General features: G+C 36.2%; 1 protein-coding gene across 3 annotated transcripts in view; it reads left to right on the forward strand.

Moving 5' to 3' along the window:
• UHRF2 (ubiquitin like with PHD and ring finger domains 2) overlaps positions 1-21830 on the forward strand; it is a 92348-nt gene that overhangs the window by 12953 nt on the left and 57565 nt on the right. For all 3 annotated transcript variants that reach the window (XM_042804499.1, XM_042804500.1, XM_042804501.1), the window contains 2 exons: positions 3027-3269; positions 8012-8274. In XM_042804499.1, coding sequence (XP_042660433.1) covers positions 3027-3269; positions 8012-8274 — 506 coding nt within the window. The remainder of the gene's footprint in view (positions 1-3026; positions 3270-8011; positions 8275-21830) is intronic.

Below are 21830 nucleotides of genomic sequence, written 5' to 3' on the forward strand. Positions count from 1 at the left end.
TTGCCAAGCCGATTTCTTTGATTCCTATGCAGCAATAGGTAGTGGTGTGGTGTGTATATCATTAGAGAAGATGTGCGTGGTGGTGTGTGTGTGTGTGTGTCATTAGAGAAGACAGTTTCTTAGTCAAGGCCTATCCTTGGTATGTCTTGCTTTCTGAACATGTTAATAATAACTATTTCTGGACAGATTACTTTTAAGTCTTTTTTTTTTTTTTTTTTTGCTAATAGGGAGGATTCAGCTGTGGATCAAAGATACAAGTTATTCTGCAGTCATAACTAATTAATAGATCATAAAGACTAGATACAGGACATTTATTAATTGATTATTAACACTGGTTACCTAGTTATGGTAGATCATTCAGGCTATTTAGATTTAGATCTTCACTGAGTTAGCTTTAAAGTTTAAACTGCAGTACCTCAAAATATTTTTCTGTCATCTTGTACATGGAACATCCTGAGAGAAGGGAAACAATGACAGTATTTCTTTGCTCTTACCTGTGGGCTGCTTACATACCTTCAGTCTACCAGAAGCAAGGTTATCCTTTTCTCTACACTGCGTTAGCTTTCAGAAGATTTCTTCATACCATAGGAGTCTAGAAATTGTGCACTAGAATCTCTGTTACAGCTTGTCCAGTCCAACTGGAAGAGAAAACCTGAGCAGAAGTTAAGTTGTCTCCAATAATATCCAATTTAATTATTTCAGAAGCGATCTATGTTGAAGATGTACTGCTGAATTTTTTGAAACCTTTTTCATCAAAAAAAAACTTGGTGGGGGATTGAATCTTCAAAGTGGGCCTAGAGTAGTGCTCAGAAACATTAACAGCTCCAGAAATGTGGATCTTCCCACCCCTTTTTAAATGTATTATTGCAAGGTGTTTATTTTTGATTGTTCTGGGTTTATTTGTATTTTGAATCTAAGAATAGCTGGTTTTAAACTTCTTAAATATTCCTAACAACAAAAATACAAACTTCTTGTGGCATGAAAAGCTTCCAAATCTGTATTGTCATATGGCTACAAGAACACCTCTGTCACCTTCATTGAATAGTTGTCAAAAGTGTAGGAATGTATGGCATGATGGGATGGGAAAAGTTACTTACACTTGCTTAAGTAGATTGGTCCTTGGTATGAAGCCCTAGCCTAAAGCTCCAGGCATATGAGGCATTGCTGGTAGTCACCTGTAGAATAACAGTTGCTGGAGATTTCCATTTTAAGACTTGTGTTCATTTAATAGTTCCATCATCAAAATTTTCAGTACAGTTTTATCTGATGTGTGTTGAAATGATTTGAATCGGTCACCTGAAAAAGAGTTGTTCCCATAGCTCATACAAGCTATGTGTACTTCTGTTTACACATCTGAGCTTTGGGTACAGTAGTTATCACTAGTATGGAGAGTAATATTTTTTTTTACACAGATCTTACATTCACAGAAGAACTGATGTATCATCTTGTGTCTATAACTGTTCTTTGTCCTTTAATGTTATTTTGAAAAAGCAGAGAGGATGAAAGAAGTGCGCATTTCACTTTCATCCATCCTGAGATCATTGGAATGTTACAGAAAACTGTATTAGTGAGAAATAGGAGAATTCCTTCCTGTTTCTTTTTCATTTCTGTTCCTTCCTGCTCCCTGCTTTTTGTTGTTGTATTGATACTGCCCATAAGCTCATGAAAACAGCTTCCTGAAACAGTGATGTTGAAAATAGCACCTATTCTGGAAAAAGCTCAAGTAATTTTTGTTTCAAAAGTAGTTTGGAAAGAGGTGGGAGTTTTTTAGTTATGCACATTTTTCTCCCACTGCAATGTGAAGTAAAATGTAACTAACCACATTGTAGTTTTAATGTCCCAAAGCAGTGCATTATAAGTTTAGCTCAATTAAATCTTTACTTTAAAGATGCTGTAGGTCATTAAGAGGGTTTAACTGAGCAAAGCAGCTGTGGTCACTACTCCCTGTTTTGATTCTCACCTGACCTATAACTTGATGTTTTTTGATGTGAGTTTCTTAGCTTAATTGTAGGTAGGTGGGATAATTGGGTAAAATAAAGATAGTAGCAGATATGTTAAAGCTGTGCGGAGTGGGGCCCAAAATAATGTTTAGTAACTGTGTGCTAGATACAATTCAGAAGTGTACTTCTGTTTATATTCTGGTGTTCTGCAGGATCTGATTGCATCTGGAACACAGTGGGGCCTGGTGTACGAAGTTATTTGAGGAAGTGCTACACAGTGCATGTTTCTTCAGTTTTATCATAGCTTTTAAAATGATCAGTTAAAAGACTTAATTACAGTGAATAATCTTGTTTTGATCTTGTAGAGGGGGGCTGGGGAATGGGGAATCTGGCTGAATCTGGAAGAAAAATGTTTCTGAATGCTCTCAATTTAGGAGACTTTATTTCATAAACTTGAAGACCCGATACATATTTTTGGTATTGCTTCCCTCTAACTGTAGTTGCTCTATCATGATACTTTCAGATCTTATAGTTTTGAAAAGTAAAAGGAGTTGTATGTGTATGAGGTTTTTTTAATATGTAGATGTTTCATTTAGGAAGTAGTTTGCAGACTATTAGGAAAGTGTCAGGTACTGCATTGCTTTCTAGAAAAGATTGAGAAAGAGTGAATTGTGAATTTATGTAGCTGAAATGTACACAAAACAATGATTTTAATTTAAAAATTCTTACTTGTATTTATCGTTATTGTGTATGTCATGTAAGTGGCAAAATAGATCCTACCTGTTTTTTTTTTAACCTAGAAGAATCACTGCATTGTCTTTCATGTTGATGCATAATTGGAAGGTCCAAAGTCTGTAAAGATGTCTGTTTCTAATTCTGAGACTTTTGGTGATTTTCATTGGATGAAATCATGGCTGCGGGGAACCTGATGAGAGCTTTTTTGTATATACTCAAGACATAGGTTTTTATTTACCTGAAACAGATGTCTTGCCTCTTCTGGTTGGTGCAATTATTGTCTGTAAAAGGAAGATTTGGAAACTACTTACCTCAGGGTAGAATTTTACAAGTATACCTTTCTTTCCACAGCTAGAAGATGGACACACTTTATTTGACTACAATGTTGGACTAAATGACATAGTTCAGCTTTTGATACGTTCTGAATCTGAAGCTCCTACCGCTGCTTCTGTGACAGATCAGGATGGAGAAGTCAATCTCTGCGCTGTTTCCAACTGCAAGAACAAAGTCAAAAAAACAAACAGTGGATCATCCAGTCAGCCATCTACATCATCTCGCTCATTTCTCATTGATCCTGGCATTGGATTGTACAAGGTATGAACAAACTTTAAAAGCTAGAAACTTGCCTCACACTTGTGGGTTTAATTGTATGGTTAAATAAGTTTCTTGTTTCATTGACTAAAAGTGTCTATCCTCATTGCTTTCTGCATGACTTGACATAATTTCCCAATATGACATAGATCAAATTGACTTGATTTAAGCTGACTCTTGCAGAGTCATGAGAGCATTGCTCTACCAGGCTCATTGCTGTTGCAGGTTTCAGGAGAATTCATAAACTCTGACACATTGTGTTCTTTAAAATGTTTAGAACACCTGTGAAACACATACTTTTTGTGAACAGAAGAAGCTAATTAAAAAACCCCCACCTCTCTGGAAAAGTGTAGCGTTTTTCCTACATACTTTTTTTTTCAAGCTTGCCAAATACTTATTTTGATAGTAATGTTTCAGTGCTACATGAGAACTAGATTAAACTATGGAAATACCCAATTTCTTTAAATTGTGTGTGATGTAATGATTGCTATTTTATTGCTGCTTTTTTTAGGAATCTTATATTATTCATTGTTAATTTTGTACCTCCTTGAACTTTTTAATATTGTCATATAGGATTACATCAGAGTACCAGAATTAATTCAAACAGCAGATGGGCAATTTCCAGATTGCTAGCTCAATGGCTGTTTAGTAGGATGTGTATGCATAGGGAATGGTGACATATTACCTCCTGTTTGGGTGTCTCTCTTAAATAAGAACTATCCGTAACAGTAATTCTTCGGCTGGAAAATGTCCAAAATTACAGAGAAGGAAAAGGCAGTTGAGGCTGCTGTATGTATACAAGTTAATTCCAGTTAGAGATAGGCTATTACTTCAATCTGCCATCCTGATGGGAAGCTGTCTTAATTTCATGTAAACTGTTACTTAATGTTTTAGGTGTTAAGGACACGTGGCATGGTACTTACTCTGCGTTCCTGTAGCATTCTGTGCAGGGGAGGAATCAGAGAGGAGTCTCTGAGGAATCGGGGAGTCAAAAAAAATTAGTGGCTTGAATATGGAGACACAAACTTGTGCGCTTCCTTTATTGTCTTTTTGTCTCCATTTATTACAGTGGGAAAAAGCGCAGTTCTTCAGTTTTTTGACGCTTTACAGTTAATCAGTGGGTGTAAAAGGTGATACAAGAAAGGATGGAGAGAAAACTGGGGAGATGGAAAGCTGCAGGAGATCAGTTGATCAAAGGAAAGGAGCAATAAAATGTATATTTTCAGTAATACTAAAAATTGTATTAGGTAGTCTCTTAGCTCTTTTGTTCAGCATTAAAGCAGAAAATAGAAGAGGGCAGGGAATGGTGATATTGGCAAATTTACTCGAGCAAACCTATTCCGAGTCAGCTTGGAATTTTTGTAATCTCTAATGTGAGGAACCTGACACTTCCTCCTTCATTACATGTGAATTGATTACTTTTTCAGCCAGCCATATGTTTTTAATAGAGGAAAATAATGGTATAGTCTTTGTTTTCTTTGCTATTTGTAGATGACAGTAGGAGTGTAAAGAAGATTTCTACTTATAGAATCAGGGAACTTAAGAATATATTTTTCGCCAATAATATAATTGAAAGGTAATAAACTTATTTAATACATTAGTTTATGGCCTTTTAAATTGAGCTATGTTAGATGGCTGAATAGATGATTGTATTCCAATTATTTTGCACTTGCTTGTTTGTCAAACAATAAGGAATTGTGTAGTTATAGGAAAGAGTAGTTAATTTTTTCTGTCTGAGGAAAGTCCTGTCCCTTACTGGGTCTACATCCAGAGCTAGAATCAAGAAGATACCTGTTATTCCACGTTCTGAATAGTCTCAGCCACCATGCCCTCCTTCCCTTTCTAATTTCAACTACCAAAAGGAAAGCTAGCCAAAATGGAACCAGTAATTACCAGTAATTAAAAAAAAAAAAAAAATTAATTGTTGGAGAATGGCTCAGAGACAAGGTTCCTGAGCCCACCGAGCAATTGTATGATCAGAGCCTGCTCTAGCTGCTGATGCTGGGCCCCACAAGGGTTTGCCTGCAGCTGCTCGCAGCTGCTGATACAGGAGGAATGTCAAGGACGCTTCAGCCCTGTGTACCGTGGTGTGTCGAAAACAGGTTAAGGGGAATTAGGAATAGTGGTCTGAGAAACCCAGTGTTATGGTAACGGTGGTCTGAGAAACATTGTGTTACGGTACTGTCGTGTATCGAAAACAAGTCAAGAGGAATCAGAAATAGTGGCATGAGAAACTTAGTGTTATGAGAAGCTTGTGCTGTAAGCTAACTGCAAGTAGGTGGAACGTGCGAATACGACCTTTAGAGCTTAAGCCAATCAGCTAGTGACTAGTAGGCATAATAATTATCATTGTCTGTATAAATATATGTACCCTGGACCAATAAAGGGACACGCTGATTGATGCTCTGTCTCCCACACTGAACCTGTCTCGGTGTCTCGTTCATCCGCGGCTCCGCAATTAATCATAATTAAATTATTGTTAGGTGGTTAAAATAATGATTTAAACACTGTTCCTCTATGTGGTCATTGTATATTACGTAAATCAGAATGCTTTAGCTTGTTTTGTATTCCAGTTGTACCTGACATCTGATATTTACATGGGCTTTGAAGGACTAGTAGTGGGTGGAATTATGTTCAACTCCTGTTCCTTGTTACTAAGACTGAGAATTGTTAATGGTATCTGGTTTAAGAACCGGGGGTCTTGGACTCTGCATCTGTGAAGAGCACCACCTTGGCTAAGCACGGTACTGATGGCTGATCTCCAATGCTGAAAGGAGAAATACAGGATGTGTTACAAGAGAGGAGTTACAGAAACACGGATTGGGTGTGCAGGAATGATGTTAGAAAAATCAAAGCTCATTCATAAGCATGTGCATGTTTCCCCTTCTGGTTCTCACACAGTCTTCATTACTTTTCATCCAAAAATCTCTGGCTGAAGTAAAAACGTTTCAGCTGAGAACTCTAACTTGAAACGGAAAGCACACAAACTGAATCTAACTAAAATCAGTATTTGTTTAATACTGTTCACAAAGAGCTACTAATAACCTAGTTCATAAACTATAAAATAGTCGTTTGATGTTCCTCAGTTGTCTGTGGCAATAATTAATTGCCCTTTCTCTTAGCAAGGGTGGGAAGTCTGTGTAAGTATGAACATCAAATTGTGGAAGGATAAAATGGAGAGGAACGATCAAGAGAGTTTGCGCTGATTTTTTTTTTTTCTTTAATTTTTTAATTTTTTTTTTGTTCTGGATCTGATGGTGATTTTTGACTTGGCCAGCATGGCTTCTCTGTCACTTTCATAGCCAGTCACAAGAAGCAGCAGACTGGGGAATCCTTAGTAGTGTGTGTCTTGTCCAACTGTGGTTTTGAGAGCAGGAAATAAAGAAGCCCTTTGAGCTACAACTAATTCAAACACATAAGGTTGTGTAGGAATGCCTTTGTGAGGGTTCCTTCTAGAAGTGCCAGAATACACTGTTTATATTTCAAATAGATTGATAGATTTGAAATTAGTTTGTCCTTCTCTGATTTGTTTATTATGGCGGCTGAAATTTTCATCCTGGTAAAAAATTGTACTGTAGGTTGTAAGAATAAAAATTTAAAAAATATGTGTTGGTGTTTTACATGGGAGGAAGAATAAAGGACTGAGTTTTGGAGGTCATTTTAAGAAGGTGAATGAAGACTCAAATACGAAGTATTGCTTTCTTGGGATAAACTTGTTAGCTCAAACTGCTGTCAGTTGTGCTTTCAGATACATAAGGGCTGCTTGACTAAATACTAAAAGTTACTGTGCGTGTTTTTTGGATTTCTCCTGTGAAAATACTGTAAGATTGTTCAGTCTATAGAAACTAGCCTTTGGGGTTAGTAAGAGTAGCTATCTGCCTGCCACTATGTTGGTACTTGACAAAGGCTGTAGCTTAAACCTTATATGTGTGTATGTATATATATACATATGTATGCATATCGTTGTTTTCTGTGATATGACTGTGCAGTAGTTCTGTTGTATTAATTTTTTTATTTGGTATACTGTTGGTGAAGTGTTCATTAAATTTTTTTAAAGTGTTCTTAGTATTATTAAAGGAACATCTGCTTAATTAGCTGAAGACATGAGAAAATGAAACGTGATTTACAGTAATAGTGGTTTGTTTGCTTAATACCACTATTATTATGAGTACAGAAGGGAGAAATTCTGGGAGATAGTTCCATTTCTTACGGTCATAAGATTTTGGCTGACTGGTGGCAACCTTGTTAGACTTGTTTCTTCCCTCTCTCTCCTTGAGTCTTGAAGGGTTAAATTTGCAGGCCAAAAGGTAGAAGGTTAAATAATAATTCCAAGTTGGAGGCTCAGGGAAGTCTTTAAAACCCTTGGTTGTGAGCTAGTATTTTAATGCATTTTATGCTTATTTTAGTCATAAAGAACAATTGGTGAAGCAGGAGGGAAGGATAATGAGATTAAGCTAACTTTCAGACTTGGAGTGGGGAAAAAAAAAAAAAAAAAGAAATCTAGCCTTGCTTTTTAAAATTACATACCGATTATATTCTGACCAGATTTTAATGAGGAAAGAAAATACTGAAAGTGCAACATATTCTTGACTGCATGTTACTTGAACTTGCTCAAGCTCAGATAGTTACTCAGCTAGAATTGATTTACTGATAATGAAGTTAAGCAGTAGCATAGTAAGTTGTCTTATTTCTTAATTTGGATTCCATAAAAAAAGGATAAATTCATTATTATATTTTCTTTTTAGATAAATGAATTGGTGGATGCCCGTGATGTCAGCATTGGAGCCTGGTTTGAAGCTCATATAGAAAATGTTACCCGAGCAACAAAGGGACATAAGAATGGTAAAGCTCAAGGAAAGAGCGGTAACATTTACAAAAGGACTAATGGAAACTTAAGTCAAGATCATTCTAGAGAAAATGTAAATAATTTGGACAGTACACCATCCACATCTTATTCAGACTGTATGGACACTGATGAAGAAGCTATTTATCATATCAAGTATGATGAGTAAGTGCTCCTGATACTATTTTGAGGACATCACATATTGTTATTTGGTTTGTATAAACCAAGAATTTCTTGAAGAAGCAAGAAAGCAAGTTCAATATTACAACCAAGAAAAAAATCATTAAAAAAATTATAACACTTTTCAGTTGGATATAATGAACCCATTGGGAGTAATCATATTTTTCATGCCTAAATACTTGTCAAGTATTAATTTCTTCGTCTTTATGAAACTTAAAATCCATCCTTCTTATATAAGAAAAAAGAAACTATATAACTGAACTTTTACTGTGGGTTTTTCCAAGTAAAGTATTGTCTTTTTTTAACTATGCCCTGCGTATATTCAATTCCTCTCAGTGGAGCTGAAGGAGAACTGTCATGAGAGCAAATTTTATTACTTGATTCGGATCAATTTTGTTCCAAATAGAACAATTGTGCATAAAATTGCAGGTCTTTCCTTATAGTAAAGGTTTGTTATAGACAACTTTGACTGAGGGCATGAAATTGATTCTGACCTGGAGAGAGGGCAGTAAGAGTGGGTTGTGGTTTTTTTTCTGTTTGTTTGTTTCTGTAGTAAAACCAAATTCCAGACCCTGCAATGTGTGGGTGGGAAGCTCAGAGTTGGAGGGATTTCTTATTTATGAACAGGTTTCACACCACTTAATTTGCTTGAGAAACTGGTCCAGATTTATTTTTTTGTTTAAAGTAACATCTGTTAATGCTTTAAGTTAAACTTCTAAATGAATAAAAAATTTAATGATTTGAGGATTTTTAATTTTTGCTATGAGATTAGTAAAAATACTGTAGTTTTATACAATGTAGGATTAAAGTAGAAGGATGCAATGTATGTTCAGTATTAACTAAATATAGGTTTCAAAAATATGATTTTAGAGCAGCTATTTCAACTTTAGTTATTTTAATTGGTAACTGTGGAGTCATGTAGAATACATTTTTTGTTGTTTTTAGTAGTAGTAGAAACAACTTAATGCACCTTTTTTTAACTGTGTGAGTTTAGATTCTGTATCTGCAGCTGTGTAAGTTTTCCACTTAAAATGTTAGAGAATTACAGAGGTGGAAGTAGAAATGTAAGTATTTCATTGAATATTGCAAGAAATACATGAAAATAACTTAGTCAACCAGAATGATCAAAATGAAAATATTTTATCTTGAAATTGCATGTCTGTTGTGGTATGATTTCAAAGACCTGGCTTTAAGATTACCTAATTTTACAATACTGTGGATATATGCAAGTTAGCCATGGGCAGACATTTCTGACAAGCAGTGTTTGTGGCTTTTACAGTGAAATTATGTTATTTTTTGTTGATGCTGTTGTTTTTCATGAGTTAGAATTACAGAAGTAGAAAATGTTTTACAACAGGTCTGATTTTTTTCTTTTGTCATATTCATACTAAAGAAGAATGAAGATTGATCTCTATTTATATGTACTTCAGGATCTAGCTGTTCCCTTTCAGCAGGTGGAGACAGTCTTTTTACTCTTATAATAAAAGGTTATGTGTGTCAGTTGTATATTCTTAGCCAACACAGGTGAGGCACAGAAACACAATGTTGTGATGTAGTCCTTGAAGTTACAGTTATTTAACTGATCAGTCTAAGGTATCTGAAGTTTGAGCTTTTGGAAAGAGAAACTATTGGAAGGCTTTCTGGAAGCTGAGGCTAGTAGATTTATCAGTGATTGGTTTTTTTTTTTAATGAAAGTTACTGACACAAACCTTCCAAGTTCTCACTTTTTTCTTTTAGTGTTACCTAATATGCATATTCATATGGTAGCTATGTGTGCAGTCAGATCACTTTGTTTTCATACATTAGTGTTTGGTGTCTTTACACCACACGTGTGTCCCGCCACCTACATGTGGATAGGTAGGGAGATTGTGGTGTGCGTTGCCATAGAGTCATTCTCTGCTCCAGAAACTTTTTAATCTAACCTATCTCTTCACTCCCACTCTTCAGAGTTCATATTTTACTGCTAGTGCTGTCTTCTGCACAGTTACCTGTTCCTGGTTGTTTTGCTGTTTAGGTTCAGACTATGTATTTTACTGCCAGATGTACTTGGCATTCTCTAGTCTGTCCTTGCAGTGGTGTTTCAGAGAAGCTCTTCTTCCCTTTTGTCTCCTTAAGGTGATTCTCTTGAGTGGCGTAATTTCAGCTTTACTTTGCCTACAACAGGTATATTCTTACATGACATGAAAACACGTGACATTATTTGAAATAGAATAAAAATGGCTTAAAAATGGATGACAGAAGCCTGGTGCCTGTAAAGCCATCCAAATTACTTGAATGCATTAGAAGGACTATGTGTCAGAGGTGGACACAGGTCTACAGTTTGCTTCAGTTGTCTCTGATGATCAGTTTCCAGACTGGTTTTCCCCCTCTGGCCATTACATTCTTCCAGTCTGGAAAAAAAAAAAAAAATCACCAAAAAGGTTACAGCTAAGAGGTAAGTCACCTGTAGCATACTGGTCAACTCCAGCCCCTTGACTCTGATCTGAGGCTTTATCGTGATGAATAGTAAATATACTTTACTGTACCATGTGTTGTGGCAGACTTAGTCTGATGCCTCCCCAAAATAGTAAAAGTTCAAGCAGCATCCTTTTTTTTCCCCCCCATCTCTTGATGGCTCTAACCGCTAATGCTAATAGCAATGTTTATGTAGGAGATACTGGAAATCTGCAACCCTATCTCAGGACCAGGTCTTCTATCACCATAGACCCAGTTCTTGCAAGAAATTTCTCTAGGGCAGGCCTGTCTCACCTCACGGTCTCCAACACACAGATCCATGTCTTGACTCAGATGAAGGCCTAAACTGTTCTTTGCTTTCTTTTCCTAGCTGTCCCATGGGTATTCACAATGTATTCATAGATTCAGGACTGAGTTACGTGTTGTTTGATGCCATCTATCTAGAACTGTGTCGCTGGGAGTTTTATCCCAAAGTGAAGTTTCACCTATGTAATTTTCACTTAGACTGTGCTTGTCAGGAAAGGTCAACTTTAGCCTCCATTGCTTTACTAATTTATACCAGGACACACTTCTCTCTGCTTTGAATTTTTTTGGCGGTGGAAAGAAAATGTGTCAAAGAGCATGAAGAACTAACTAAGAATTTTCACCAAAAATGTGTCCAGAAATTATGGTGTGTGTACCCTCCCTCCAGCAGTTTCAGTGAGGGATAATGCTTGCCCTAGCCACTGGTTCTGTATAGTCTTGTTCCTGTGCATCAAGTAGACTGGGTCTGTGCTGGATTGCTTGTGTGCTCCACACCTGATTCTTTAAAAGTGAGGCAGGTCCAACAGATCTGATGTTCGATGGGCTTTGGTTTTCTAGCTGGAAACATTTGACAGTCCCATCACACTAATAATCCAATCAATTGTTACTTACTTCTTGACAGGGTAACTTTTAGATCACTGTGTTCTCCTAAGAACAGCTGTTCTTAAAGGATGAAGCAGGACTTGTCCTTAGCTTAAATGAGAATGCTGGTTTTAGCAGTGATCCTGCTAGGTTTAGATATCACAGTCCTGTGTAAAACACATTGTTTTGCCATTTTAGGTTTGGTAAAACTCACTTTTTTTTCAAATCCTTTGTTTCCTAAGAGCGTACTTCTCCTCTGAGGGACTGAGTTTTCATTCATTCCTGCCTTCTTTCCACTTGTTTAAACAGTGTACTTAGAGTGAACATGAAGAGGAAAAATGTGGCAGAGCTCTTCCAGCAAAGAGTACAATTAAGAGAAATTAACCTTTCTGGGGAAGAGCTTAGTTATAGTAATTTCAGAGGCGTAATTACTTTATGGCTAAACAGAGCTCTACTACCAGCTGTGACTCCTACAGATAGGAGGTACTACATATCCCTCCCTGATTATGTAAGGAACAGGACAGTCGTATTGTTTCTGTTTCCCTATCCGCCCACCACCCAAGTCTGTGTGCCTAGTTTTTAACTAAATTGCTGCAACAGTTGTAAGGCCCACATACTTCTGCAGAAAGATGGTTCTGCTTACACAAAACCTAGTACCATTCAGAGGAGCAGAACTTCTCAGTTCCAGATGAAACTGAAGTCACAGTTCCTGATAAGCTCAAAGATTTAAAAGGCTTGTGGTGCTTAAGAGCCCTATGCTCATTGGTAAGGAAGAGACCAAAGTATCAGTTCTGTCAGTGCTGACCTTTGGTCCGTACCAACTCTTGGCATCCAGTTGTGGTTCTGTAGCTTTTGCCTGATAGTCCATCTTCTGCATTCAGTTTCTGAATGCAGCCTTTTCTCTGGAGGCAGAATTGTTTGCAGGTGTGTTCCTATTTCTACTAGTGTTGTCTTCATTCCCTTCTGCCACTTTATTCACTGTATTTCCATTTCGCCATTGCATTTGTTGGTATCAGAGAGAGCTATTAAAGACTTTGAGTCAAGAGTGTGTTACCAAGTTTCATATGATGCTATATTACAATTCTTCTACTCCGAGCAGCTGTCTTTTAATACAGAAGAAGATATGAACCTGTTTTGAACAGAAGAAAGCTGCATCCTTATTTGAAAGGACTCATGAGGAATCCAACACACGCTTAGATTGTTACTGGGAAGTGGTAATTAATTCATTCTCTAAGACTCAATTTTGGAGTTTCAGAAAGCAGGCATTCTTTATTGCAGTGCCAGACACACAGGGGATAGCTCCTCCTAATGTGTGTGTGTGATAATTAAATAAACAAGCATCTATACTACCTTAATCATACATATTCATTGCATTTTTATTATATTCATAACTTTTCCAGGAACTCATTTAGCATATGTTAATGTCTCTTGCGCATGTCAATTGGAGTCTTTGGGTGGTCGCTGGGGGTCTTCAGATGAAGGTTCATGGTCTTCTTCACTGTGTTCATCAGTTGACCCTTACTTCTGCGCAAACTCAGTCCTGTAGTCACGTACATCTTGTCCTTCAAGTCTGATCTGGTCTGGTTTGTTGCTAATTTGCAACTTCTTTGTTTCTTTGCACCTGCCACTACAAGGCCAAACTGTCTCCAATAAAATTATTTATGAATTCCTTAAACTACAGTTATTCTGACTATTCCTCAAAAGATCAGTATTTGTTCTGCAGCACAATTGTTAAATGATTAAAACATCTTAAATTGATCTTAATAATTCTATTCCACAAATATATATTTTGTAATAATCTTAGTTTGTGGGTATCAAGATCCTAAAGCTAACTGAGATAACAGTAGGTAGTTTCCACCACAGCTTGCTTAAGAATCACTTCTAAATCAGGAGCAGGACACTTCAGTAGCTTAATGTGGCACCATAAGGGCATGTCTTAGAGCTGTGACATATGAAAGCTTGTGCTTTTCTCTTAACTTACTCTGTTTCATATTTGTTGCTTGAGCAGCACTGGATATAATCTACTTATATTCAGGCAGGGAGTTCTCTCACTCTGTGAGTGTTAGCTTTTTGATTATTACCTCTTCCCTGAAGTAGAGGAAAGACTTACTGATTTACAAACAAATGCTGTCTTTTCATTCCTTTTCCTGTTTCAGGAAAAGTAGTGAAAGCCTTTTGTTTAAGAAGGCTCTTGATAGTAGGCAGAGGAAGGCTAGACATTCCTGCAGCCTGCAAAATTTCAGTATGCCTACCTGTATGCAAGTGTAGATTTAGTGTGGCTCAAGTGTAGGTAACGTTTTTTCAGGGCCATCGTGTTTGGCTGATACCCCTCCCAGGTTTTATATTAATCAACAGAGAAGTTTAATTTAACCTTGAGGTAATATCTGCATGATGTGTCATAAAGTATACTGTTTGTGGTTATTTATTCTAGGGAACCAGGTACTTTAGCAAGAGGGATTGTCTGTTTACTTCATGCTTAATAAGAGCTGTAGAGGGATGCCTTCTGAACTCTTTCAGATCTGGAGGTAATATGAGGTATCTTTGTTTCTCAGCCTAAGGGATTGTAGTCAAGTTTGTGTCCGTTCTATGTAGGATGTGTGTTGAATGCTTTTATGATCCATAAGAATTTACATGTCTGTCTTTTCTTTGATGCTGCAAAGAGCCTGTCTGAAAAGAAATGTGAGGTAGGATGCACTGGGAGTTACATGCCTAGACTGGTTCTGGCAATTTAGGTAGCCAGATGGCCATTACTTTTAGTGAGGATTCCTAAAAGTTTTACCAGGTTCCTGGATCCATACAGGCAGAATTTAGAGTATTTGTAATAGTAGATTCCACACACACACACACACACGCACACACAGTTTTTAAAGTTTCATTTTACTAAAACAGAATTTGGCATTGTTGATGAACTTTAACCTGATGGACTTAAATTTCTGAGTACATTAGGGTTCTTGTTGTCCATTAGTGTCCCTCTTGAAAGGGAAGCTTTTTGGTTGATGATACTTTTGTCTTACAGATCCTGAGGATTATTGTGTTAATTCTTGCTTCCGTATCAGTACACCATCTTTCAGTGGGTTTCCCAGCCATCTGTCCTTACACTTTACTAAAGTTAATGTCTCTTCTGAGTTTGAGAATGTTGCAGTCTCTGAGGGACCATCATCATTCATGGAATAGAAAAGTCATTGTTAATCTTCAGAGCCTGTTACAACCAACTTGCTACTTCTGTTCTTCAGCAAGATGACTTTCATGATTTCTCTCACTTCTACAAGGTGAACAACAGCCTGCATGCAAATTTCAGGTGGTTTTGTCCATTTTTTTTTTTGTGGGTTTTGTGTTTTGGTGTTTTTTTTTTTTTTTTTTTTTCATTTTTATTTAATATTATAAGATTTCTTTTGGGACCTAGTCTAGGCTTTGGCTTAAACTAAGGTTCAGCCTGCTTCTGATTTTGGTTAGAAAACTAGCATTCCTACGTTATTCTTAAATTGAGTAGCTCTTCATAAGTTGGATGGAGTCCGACTTGCTTGGGACCAGCTACTTCAAATGGTCCCTGTGTCTCTTTGTGCTGCTAGCTGTAAGATCAAGGGAGACAGCGATTTTAGAGACTCTGTCAGTGGTTTCTGGTATTTTGAAAATCTGTTGCAAGACAGCTAAAGCAGAGCTTAAGTTGCAACATGGTTTTAACTCTGACATTACTAAAGAATGCCACCATTCTGGATATCTGTAGATATATATATGTAAACATACTAGTGCTGGCTATATATATATACACACTATTAATACTGACATGTATATTCTAGATCTCTGTGTGTGTATATATATACCCCCCCACATACGTATGTATATATACAGAATATCCAGAATGCCACCATATATATATATTAGCCAATACTAATATTCTACAGCTATCCAGAATATATCTGTCTGTCTATCCAGAATATATATGTATCTCACATATAACATAGTTTAGAAACTATGCTGTCTTTGGATGTGATCCTACAGTAATTACTGTCTAATGAAGGAATCAAAACCCCACTCTGTCTAAACTGTGTGTGTGGGGAGCTACTGACTGTGCTTGTATACTGATGTGCAGGTACTTATGAGCAACTAATTTCTGAGGTATCATTTCTCTGTCCTGGAGCCTATATGCTGTTGGGTTTTTGAAGCTGAGTGAACCAACAGTTGTTTTGTGCAGACAAAACAGTCAGCTTTGAAAGGGTGAACTTTGAACATAGCTTGTCAAAACAGGCATGATCATAAATGTGGCTTTCCTAGGGTGACAGTCATTTGCACTCTGGGTATGCTCACCCTTATTTCTTTTATAGAACTCAGTTATGTAGTTGCTGCTAGCGATGCATTTGTGTGTACTCCCTGTACCAAAAATACAGAGTGGGAGGAATGGAAAGAGGAGAATGTGTGCAGATTTATGCTTGTTACAGAGGCAGTTTTGTTTACAGAATAAACCTGATTAATGCATTTCTAAGAAATAAAATTACTGATGGGTGGTCCTTTTCATTCTTCAGCATGAATAATTAAGAATAGCATTAATTTTCATCACTATCTAGCAAGACGTCTGTTCTTATTGCTTTTGTCCTTAAGCTGCTGATGCTGTTTCATCTAATTAAAGAGCTTGTGTTGATGTACTATATATGCTTTTATCAAATATTACTAATCAGGACCAATAGTCCTCAAGAATAATTCACTTACAGTTGTGTTAAATGTCATAGAACCATTTAACAAAAAGGTATTTCATACCCAAAAGAGATTACAGCCTGCTTTGACGGTAGAGGCACGTAAGAATATGCCATTATTATACCTTTAAGCCTCAGTTAGTTTGGCTCTCTCATTAGGCAGTTAGTTTTCCATAAGCTGTGTAAAGTGTCATAAAAATTATTGTGGAAAACACCACAGGAATTTTAGACCCTCAGATTGTAAACAGAGCCTAGGAAGAGATTAGTGTATGTGGTAGTTTGTAGTAAAAGGGGACTGATCTCAGTGATCCAGGACACTTGTTGGATTCCTGTGTGTCCAACAGTTGTAACAGAAAGTTACACTTTCCTAAGTGTAAATTGAACTAAATCATTTGTATCAGTCTGCCAGTGGTCGCTTTTAATTTGAGATGGAAGGTTTGTTGTTAAACACTTCTTAAATGTATTGAGCTGTCAACTCAATACTTCTGTGTTTTCATTGTTTCTGCTTCCTGAGAAGCATTTGTAAGATTGGCTGTATTTTTTACCATTTTATTTACTTCTGATGTGTTTGAGTCATGTTAGGGGCATAGGTGCCTCATGATAGCCAGAAGAGAATACAAGAATAGGAACTTTGGCAACAAACTTTATTTAGACAAATAGGGAAAAGTGTAAGATGAAAAAAATAAGTTGGGACAGACCCTACTTGAAATACCTTTTTTTTCTAAAACTGTTTGTTTCCCAGATCTTGTCCCACTCAAGTGGAAAACATTTATTCCTGTATTATTTCATGTTGTAGGAGCTTTGAAAAATTAAGTGCAGGAGAAGGTCTTCAAGTACAAGAGGAGTCCTCATTGTCAAGAAGATTACTTTTTTTTTATTTAAACCTTTTTCTTACACATATGTTCTGTTTATTCAGGAGTAATCAGGGTTGCAGACAGTAAGAGAAGTTCCCCTTGAAAGTGGTGTGAGGAGAAACAGTTCCCAATGAAGGCTAAAGGTATTACTGATCATCCTTTTTATAAAGGGAGGAGACAAAAAAAATACAAGGCATTTTGTGTGAAAGACTCTGATAGCCTAGCACTCTAAAATGCTCTGTCCTGCTGTAGCCAGTATACATACCAATACAGTCTTATCTATTTCAGGTGAGTTTCATTTGTTATTTGTAGTCCAGACTGTCATTAACACTTGAAAAATAATGTATTTATGCATAGTTCTGCATTTTCTTTAAAAATGTGTACACACATATATTCAGAAATGTGTATCTGAGAATTCACACCAGTGGCACTGTTGATAAATTGTTTTTTTGGAGACCAAAAAACAGTATGTGCCATTGTAAGATGAGGGGTCCACTGCTCCTTCATCTTACCTTACTTCCCAACTGCATACATCTGATAGTTAAGTTGCATTGAATTTAATGGTTGTGTGGCTGTACAGTGAAGTGTTCTTGTTTCCTGATACATCTAAAAACTAATGTTCATAAAGTGAATATTACTATTTATGTTAGTGATGCAATCAAATGAAATTGCCCAGTGGCTGCACTGTGAGGGGCAGAACAAGGGAAAGAATCACTACTTCTTTGAGATGTATCTGCTTTGAGCAGCATTAGTGAAAGTGCATGATGCAAACAGTTGTGTTTTGTTTTCTGTGAAGAAATATCAAAATACCCTTGTACACAATGTATTTCTCAAATACATCTTGTAAACATGTTTAACTGAAATATTTCACTTTTTTCTTTATATACATTAAGCACAGGAAATAGTGCATATCAGAAACATGTATGCTGTCAAATTCTTGGCAGTAGTCTCAACAACTGAAGTGAGAAGACTGGGGGGTGATTTCTTTTGAAGGATACTAAGTTAATGGCTAGAAATATGGAGAAATGTCAGGAGCTACAGGCCATGCCTTCATGATGGTACTTGTTAGCTTCAGTTCACATTGGCTGCTTCAGAATTTCAGAAGAGGAAGAGGAATGAGAGCTGTATTGTCTGCCCAGTAGAATCTTCTCTTAAGATGATCTTTTTCTAAGAGAAACACATATTTTCTTTGACCTTCTGTCAGTAACAAATGTTTTTTATAATTGGTCTGAATGACTACTTGGACCACCTCTCCTAGCTGCATAATTTTGTTTTCTAGTTTCTAATATCATTGGTTAATTTGTTTACTCATTCAAAACTTTCTCTCCTACAGATTATTGGACAATCCTAAACCAGTAGGAGACCTGCTAGATCACACATAAATCTTCATTCTTTACATCCTCATTAGAAAAAGACTGCCACTATGACGTGGCTGTCTAGGCATGTTAGCTCAAAAGTATTTTGGGAGAGTAGGCTGCACACAACTGCTCTTCATTTCAAGAAGTGTATTGCTTTTAAGATTCCTTGTCCTGTTCGCAGTGGATTTCCTGACTGCATAATCTGTGTTTTATAATCTCGAAGGGTTTGCATGTATTAGACTTAAGTGTTTTGACAACTGTCATTATTTATAAGGCTTTGGTTTCTAAGGATTTAGACACTTTCTGCAAACTAAAACAAAATACCTTGAGAAAATAAGTGTTTCTTATGCCTCTTCAGAAAGCATATGAAATGAAGATAGGGCAGCTTTTCTGTCATAGTAGTTGTTTGAGAGAACAACTGAAATGTCATCAAACTTTTTTTTTTCCTTCAATACTGATACTTGGCTGAAAAAAATGGTGTGGTCAGTGAGAATGTGGTTGAACTCTTTCTGCTTCTTATTTGTCTTTAATCAGCTATAAATGTTCTTACACTCACAGAATTGAATACCTGAGGAAAGGTTTTTCAAAAAATAAGTCGGTAATTGTGTGACTTGTCATCCTGTATGCTAGCTAGTGACGTAAACCTGTTTACATTCACAACATTTAGACTCATTATATAATAGTTTTGTATTAAAACTTAAACCTCATATGTATTTCTTACAGCTTCTGAACTTCTGTTTTGATACTGTTTCCAGTTTGTCATCTTTCAGATTATTTATGTTGTCCACACAATGCAATGATGTAAATCTAGAAGTTAACTTTTACTAATACTCAGAACTGAAATCAGTAGGAAAGTAAGATGTTTCTATTTGGGCTATTAATACGGTTTGTCAGTGTTTAAGCATCTTAATTCTGTAATTACTTGTTTTTAGGTAAGGTTTTCAAGATCTTGTTTATGTTCCATGTGACTGATTTTTATCTTTATTGGTATTTATTATTCCTTCCATTCTGTCTTTTGAAATATGTTACCTTTTTCTTGTAATAACAGATTATCAGAGCTACTGGTCATCTTTTAGAAGTGCAAACACACAGCTTTATTATCCCAGTGATATTTAAATTTATTTATTTTTTTAATTCATAATTGTGGCTTACAGTATAGGGTCATTTGCTTTCTCAAAATGTTACAGCAACATTATACTCATTATTTTCCTAAGTAGCAAATTCTTGGGGGATGGTGGTGTGAATTTAGTTTTTATTCAGGTTTACCTTCTTAATTAGATTTACCTCCTCTATGAGATCATTCCTTTTCTTTCTTATTTGTGCCCTTTTATTCCTTCATTTCTGGGTGCAAATTGAATTGACTCTCTTCTGAGTTTGTTGACTAGGAAGATAAATTATGCTTTCTTTCTATTATTATTGGAAAATAGCAATTTGAGAAATTGCACATCTGAACAAACATTCCTTACCATACTAGTGTGGAGGGGGGATGGGGAATACTTGACTTTTGTTTCAATAATTTTGTCTCTACAGTTCCAGTTGTTTTAGTAATAGCTGGGAAAAGTGTTGAAGGCTATGTTGCAAGTTCTCAGTAAATCGAGCAGAGTAGTGTATATTGTGACATAGAGCTAATGTGTTTTTTAGTATTTGAACGTTTTAGGAATGAGAAACATTTCCAAGAAACACTGGAATTTTTACTTCATGAATAATTCTTTGCTATGGAAACTGTCTACACAGATACGAATTCTTAAGAAATTCTTGCTATGCTATTGTTAGTATTTACAGTTAGAAATATTACAGGGAAATAAAATTTAATGATGAATATGAGGCTTCTCATGGGTGGTATTCATTAAACTGTCTACGGTTATGCTTACTGTTATGATGTCTACTTTTTTTCAATATTAGATGCCAAGTGTCATGAAAAACATGGAAAACCCAAGAAAATATCTACAACTGTTTTAAGGTTGAGTTGTCTCATATCATCTTTATTTCAACTGTACCAAACTTATGCTAGTCTAATTAGAACACTGCTGTGAAAATGTTTCTGTTTTCTTTTGAGGGTCATTTTAGGATTTTAAAAGTAACTCAATAAATAAGAAAACACTTTCAGTAAACACTCCTGTCTAACAATAGTCATTTATTATAGCTTGTTGGAGTGGGTTTTTCACTTTATTCTTGAGGCTTGTTAGAAATAATACTTTTTACATTTTGGTTTATGTAAATAAGCCCATGTATTCCCATTTTGTGTTACTATATTTAAATATTACTCTTGCATACGTAAGAGATTATGTTTTAAGTTAATGGACGATTTTTCGAAACAACATGTTAAAACTAGAAAATGAACATGGATGGAGGTAGCGTGAGTGTTTTTTTCATACTTAGGTAAATTGTGGCATTGATACATTTGAGGGCACAAGTTTACTGGGGAAGTACTGTTTACTTATTACGTAGTATACTGATGAATAGTGGTACTGTGCTTAATATCTATAGTGTGACTGCGATTTTGAGCCTAACTCAAAAAACTTGTGACAAATGCCGTGTCTGCTGTTTTGCCTTGGCTGTCAGTTATGTGCAAACGTGAATGGTTAAAGATCTGCTAGCATTCACCGATGTTCACAAAAGCCTGTTTCTATGTGTGAATGCACAGCATCAAAACATTCAGTGTCTGGAACCTGATGCAAAAGAAAGGTGAATTCTTTTGCATCAGAAAATCTTACCTGTTTGCAAGCTATCTGTTTTATTGCAAAGTTTCTGAGCTTAAGTTTCTGACCAGCCAATAAGAAAAATTTACTCAGTGAAGAGTCTGCCTTCCTTTTCTTTTTTTGGAGAGCAGTTAGTTTATTTCTGCCTGTAAAAAGGGACTTTGGGGGTGTCTTTTGGTAAGTGATCTTGTTCTAGTTTGTTTGGGTTCTTTCATCAGGTACTTCAAAGAACAGAGGTGTAGTCATTGTTAACAATGACAATCTTTGAAGTTCCTCAGCTGTACATTAGGAAAGATTCTGTTCTGAGTTGTATAGGGGAGGGAAAGATGACATCTGATTTTGGGAAAAAATATTTCTTAATCATTATGTTAAAAATGTATTTGTCCAAAGGTCTTGCAGGAGAAACAGAACCTGAAGGGATTTTAGTTTCAGAAGAGAATAGATTTTTCTGATCAAAGTTAAGTTTCTATGAATATAAACGGTTTTAAGTCACACATTGTGGTTTTGGCATTTTTTTTGATAGTGACACTTGAATTTTTTTAATGTGCATTAGTTATTTTGATGAGCCCACTGATCTCATGTGTATCTCACTCGATTATATCA

This window comes from Tyto alba, unplaced genomic scaffold, assembly GCF_018691265.1.
Source record: "Tyto alba isolate M040663 unplaced genomic scaffold, T.alba_DEE_v4.0 Super-Scaffold_42, whole genome shotgun sequence".
NCBI classification, from domain to species: Eukaryota; Metazoa; Chordata; class Aves; order Strigiformes; family Tytonidae; genus Tyto; species Tyto alba.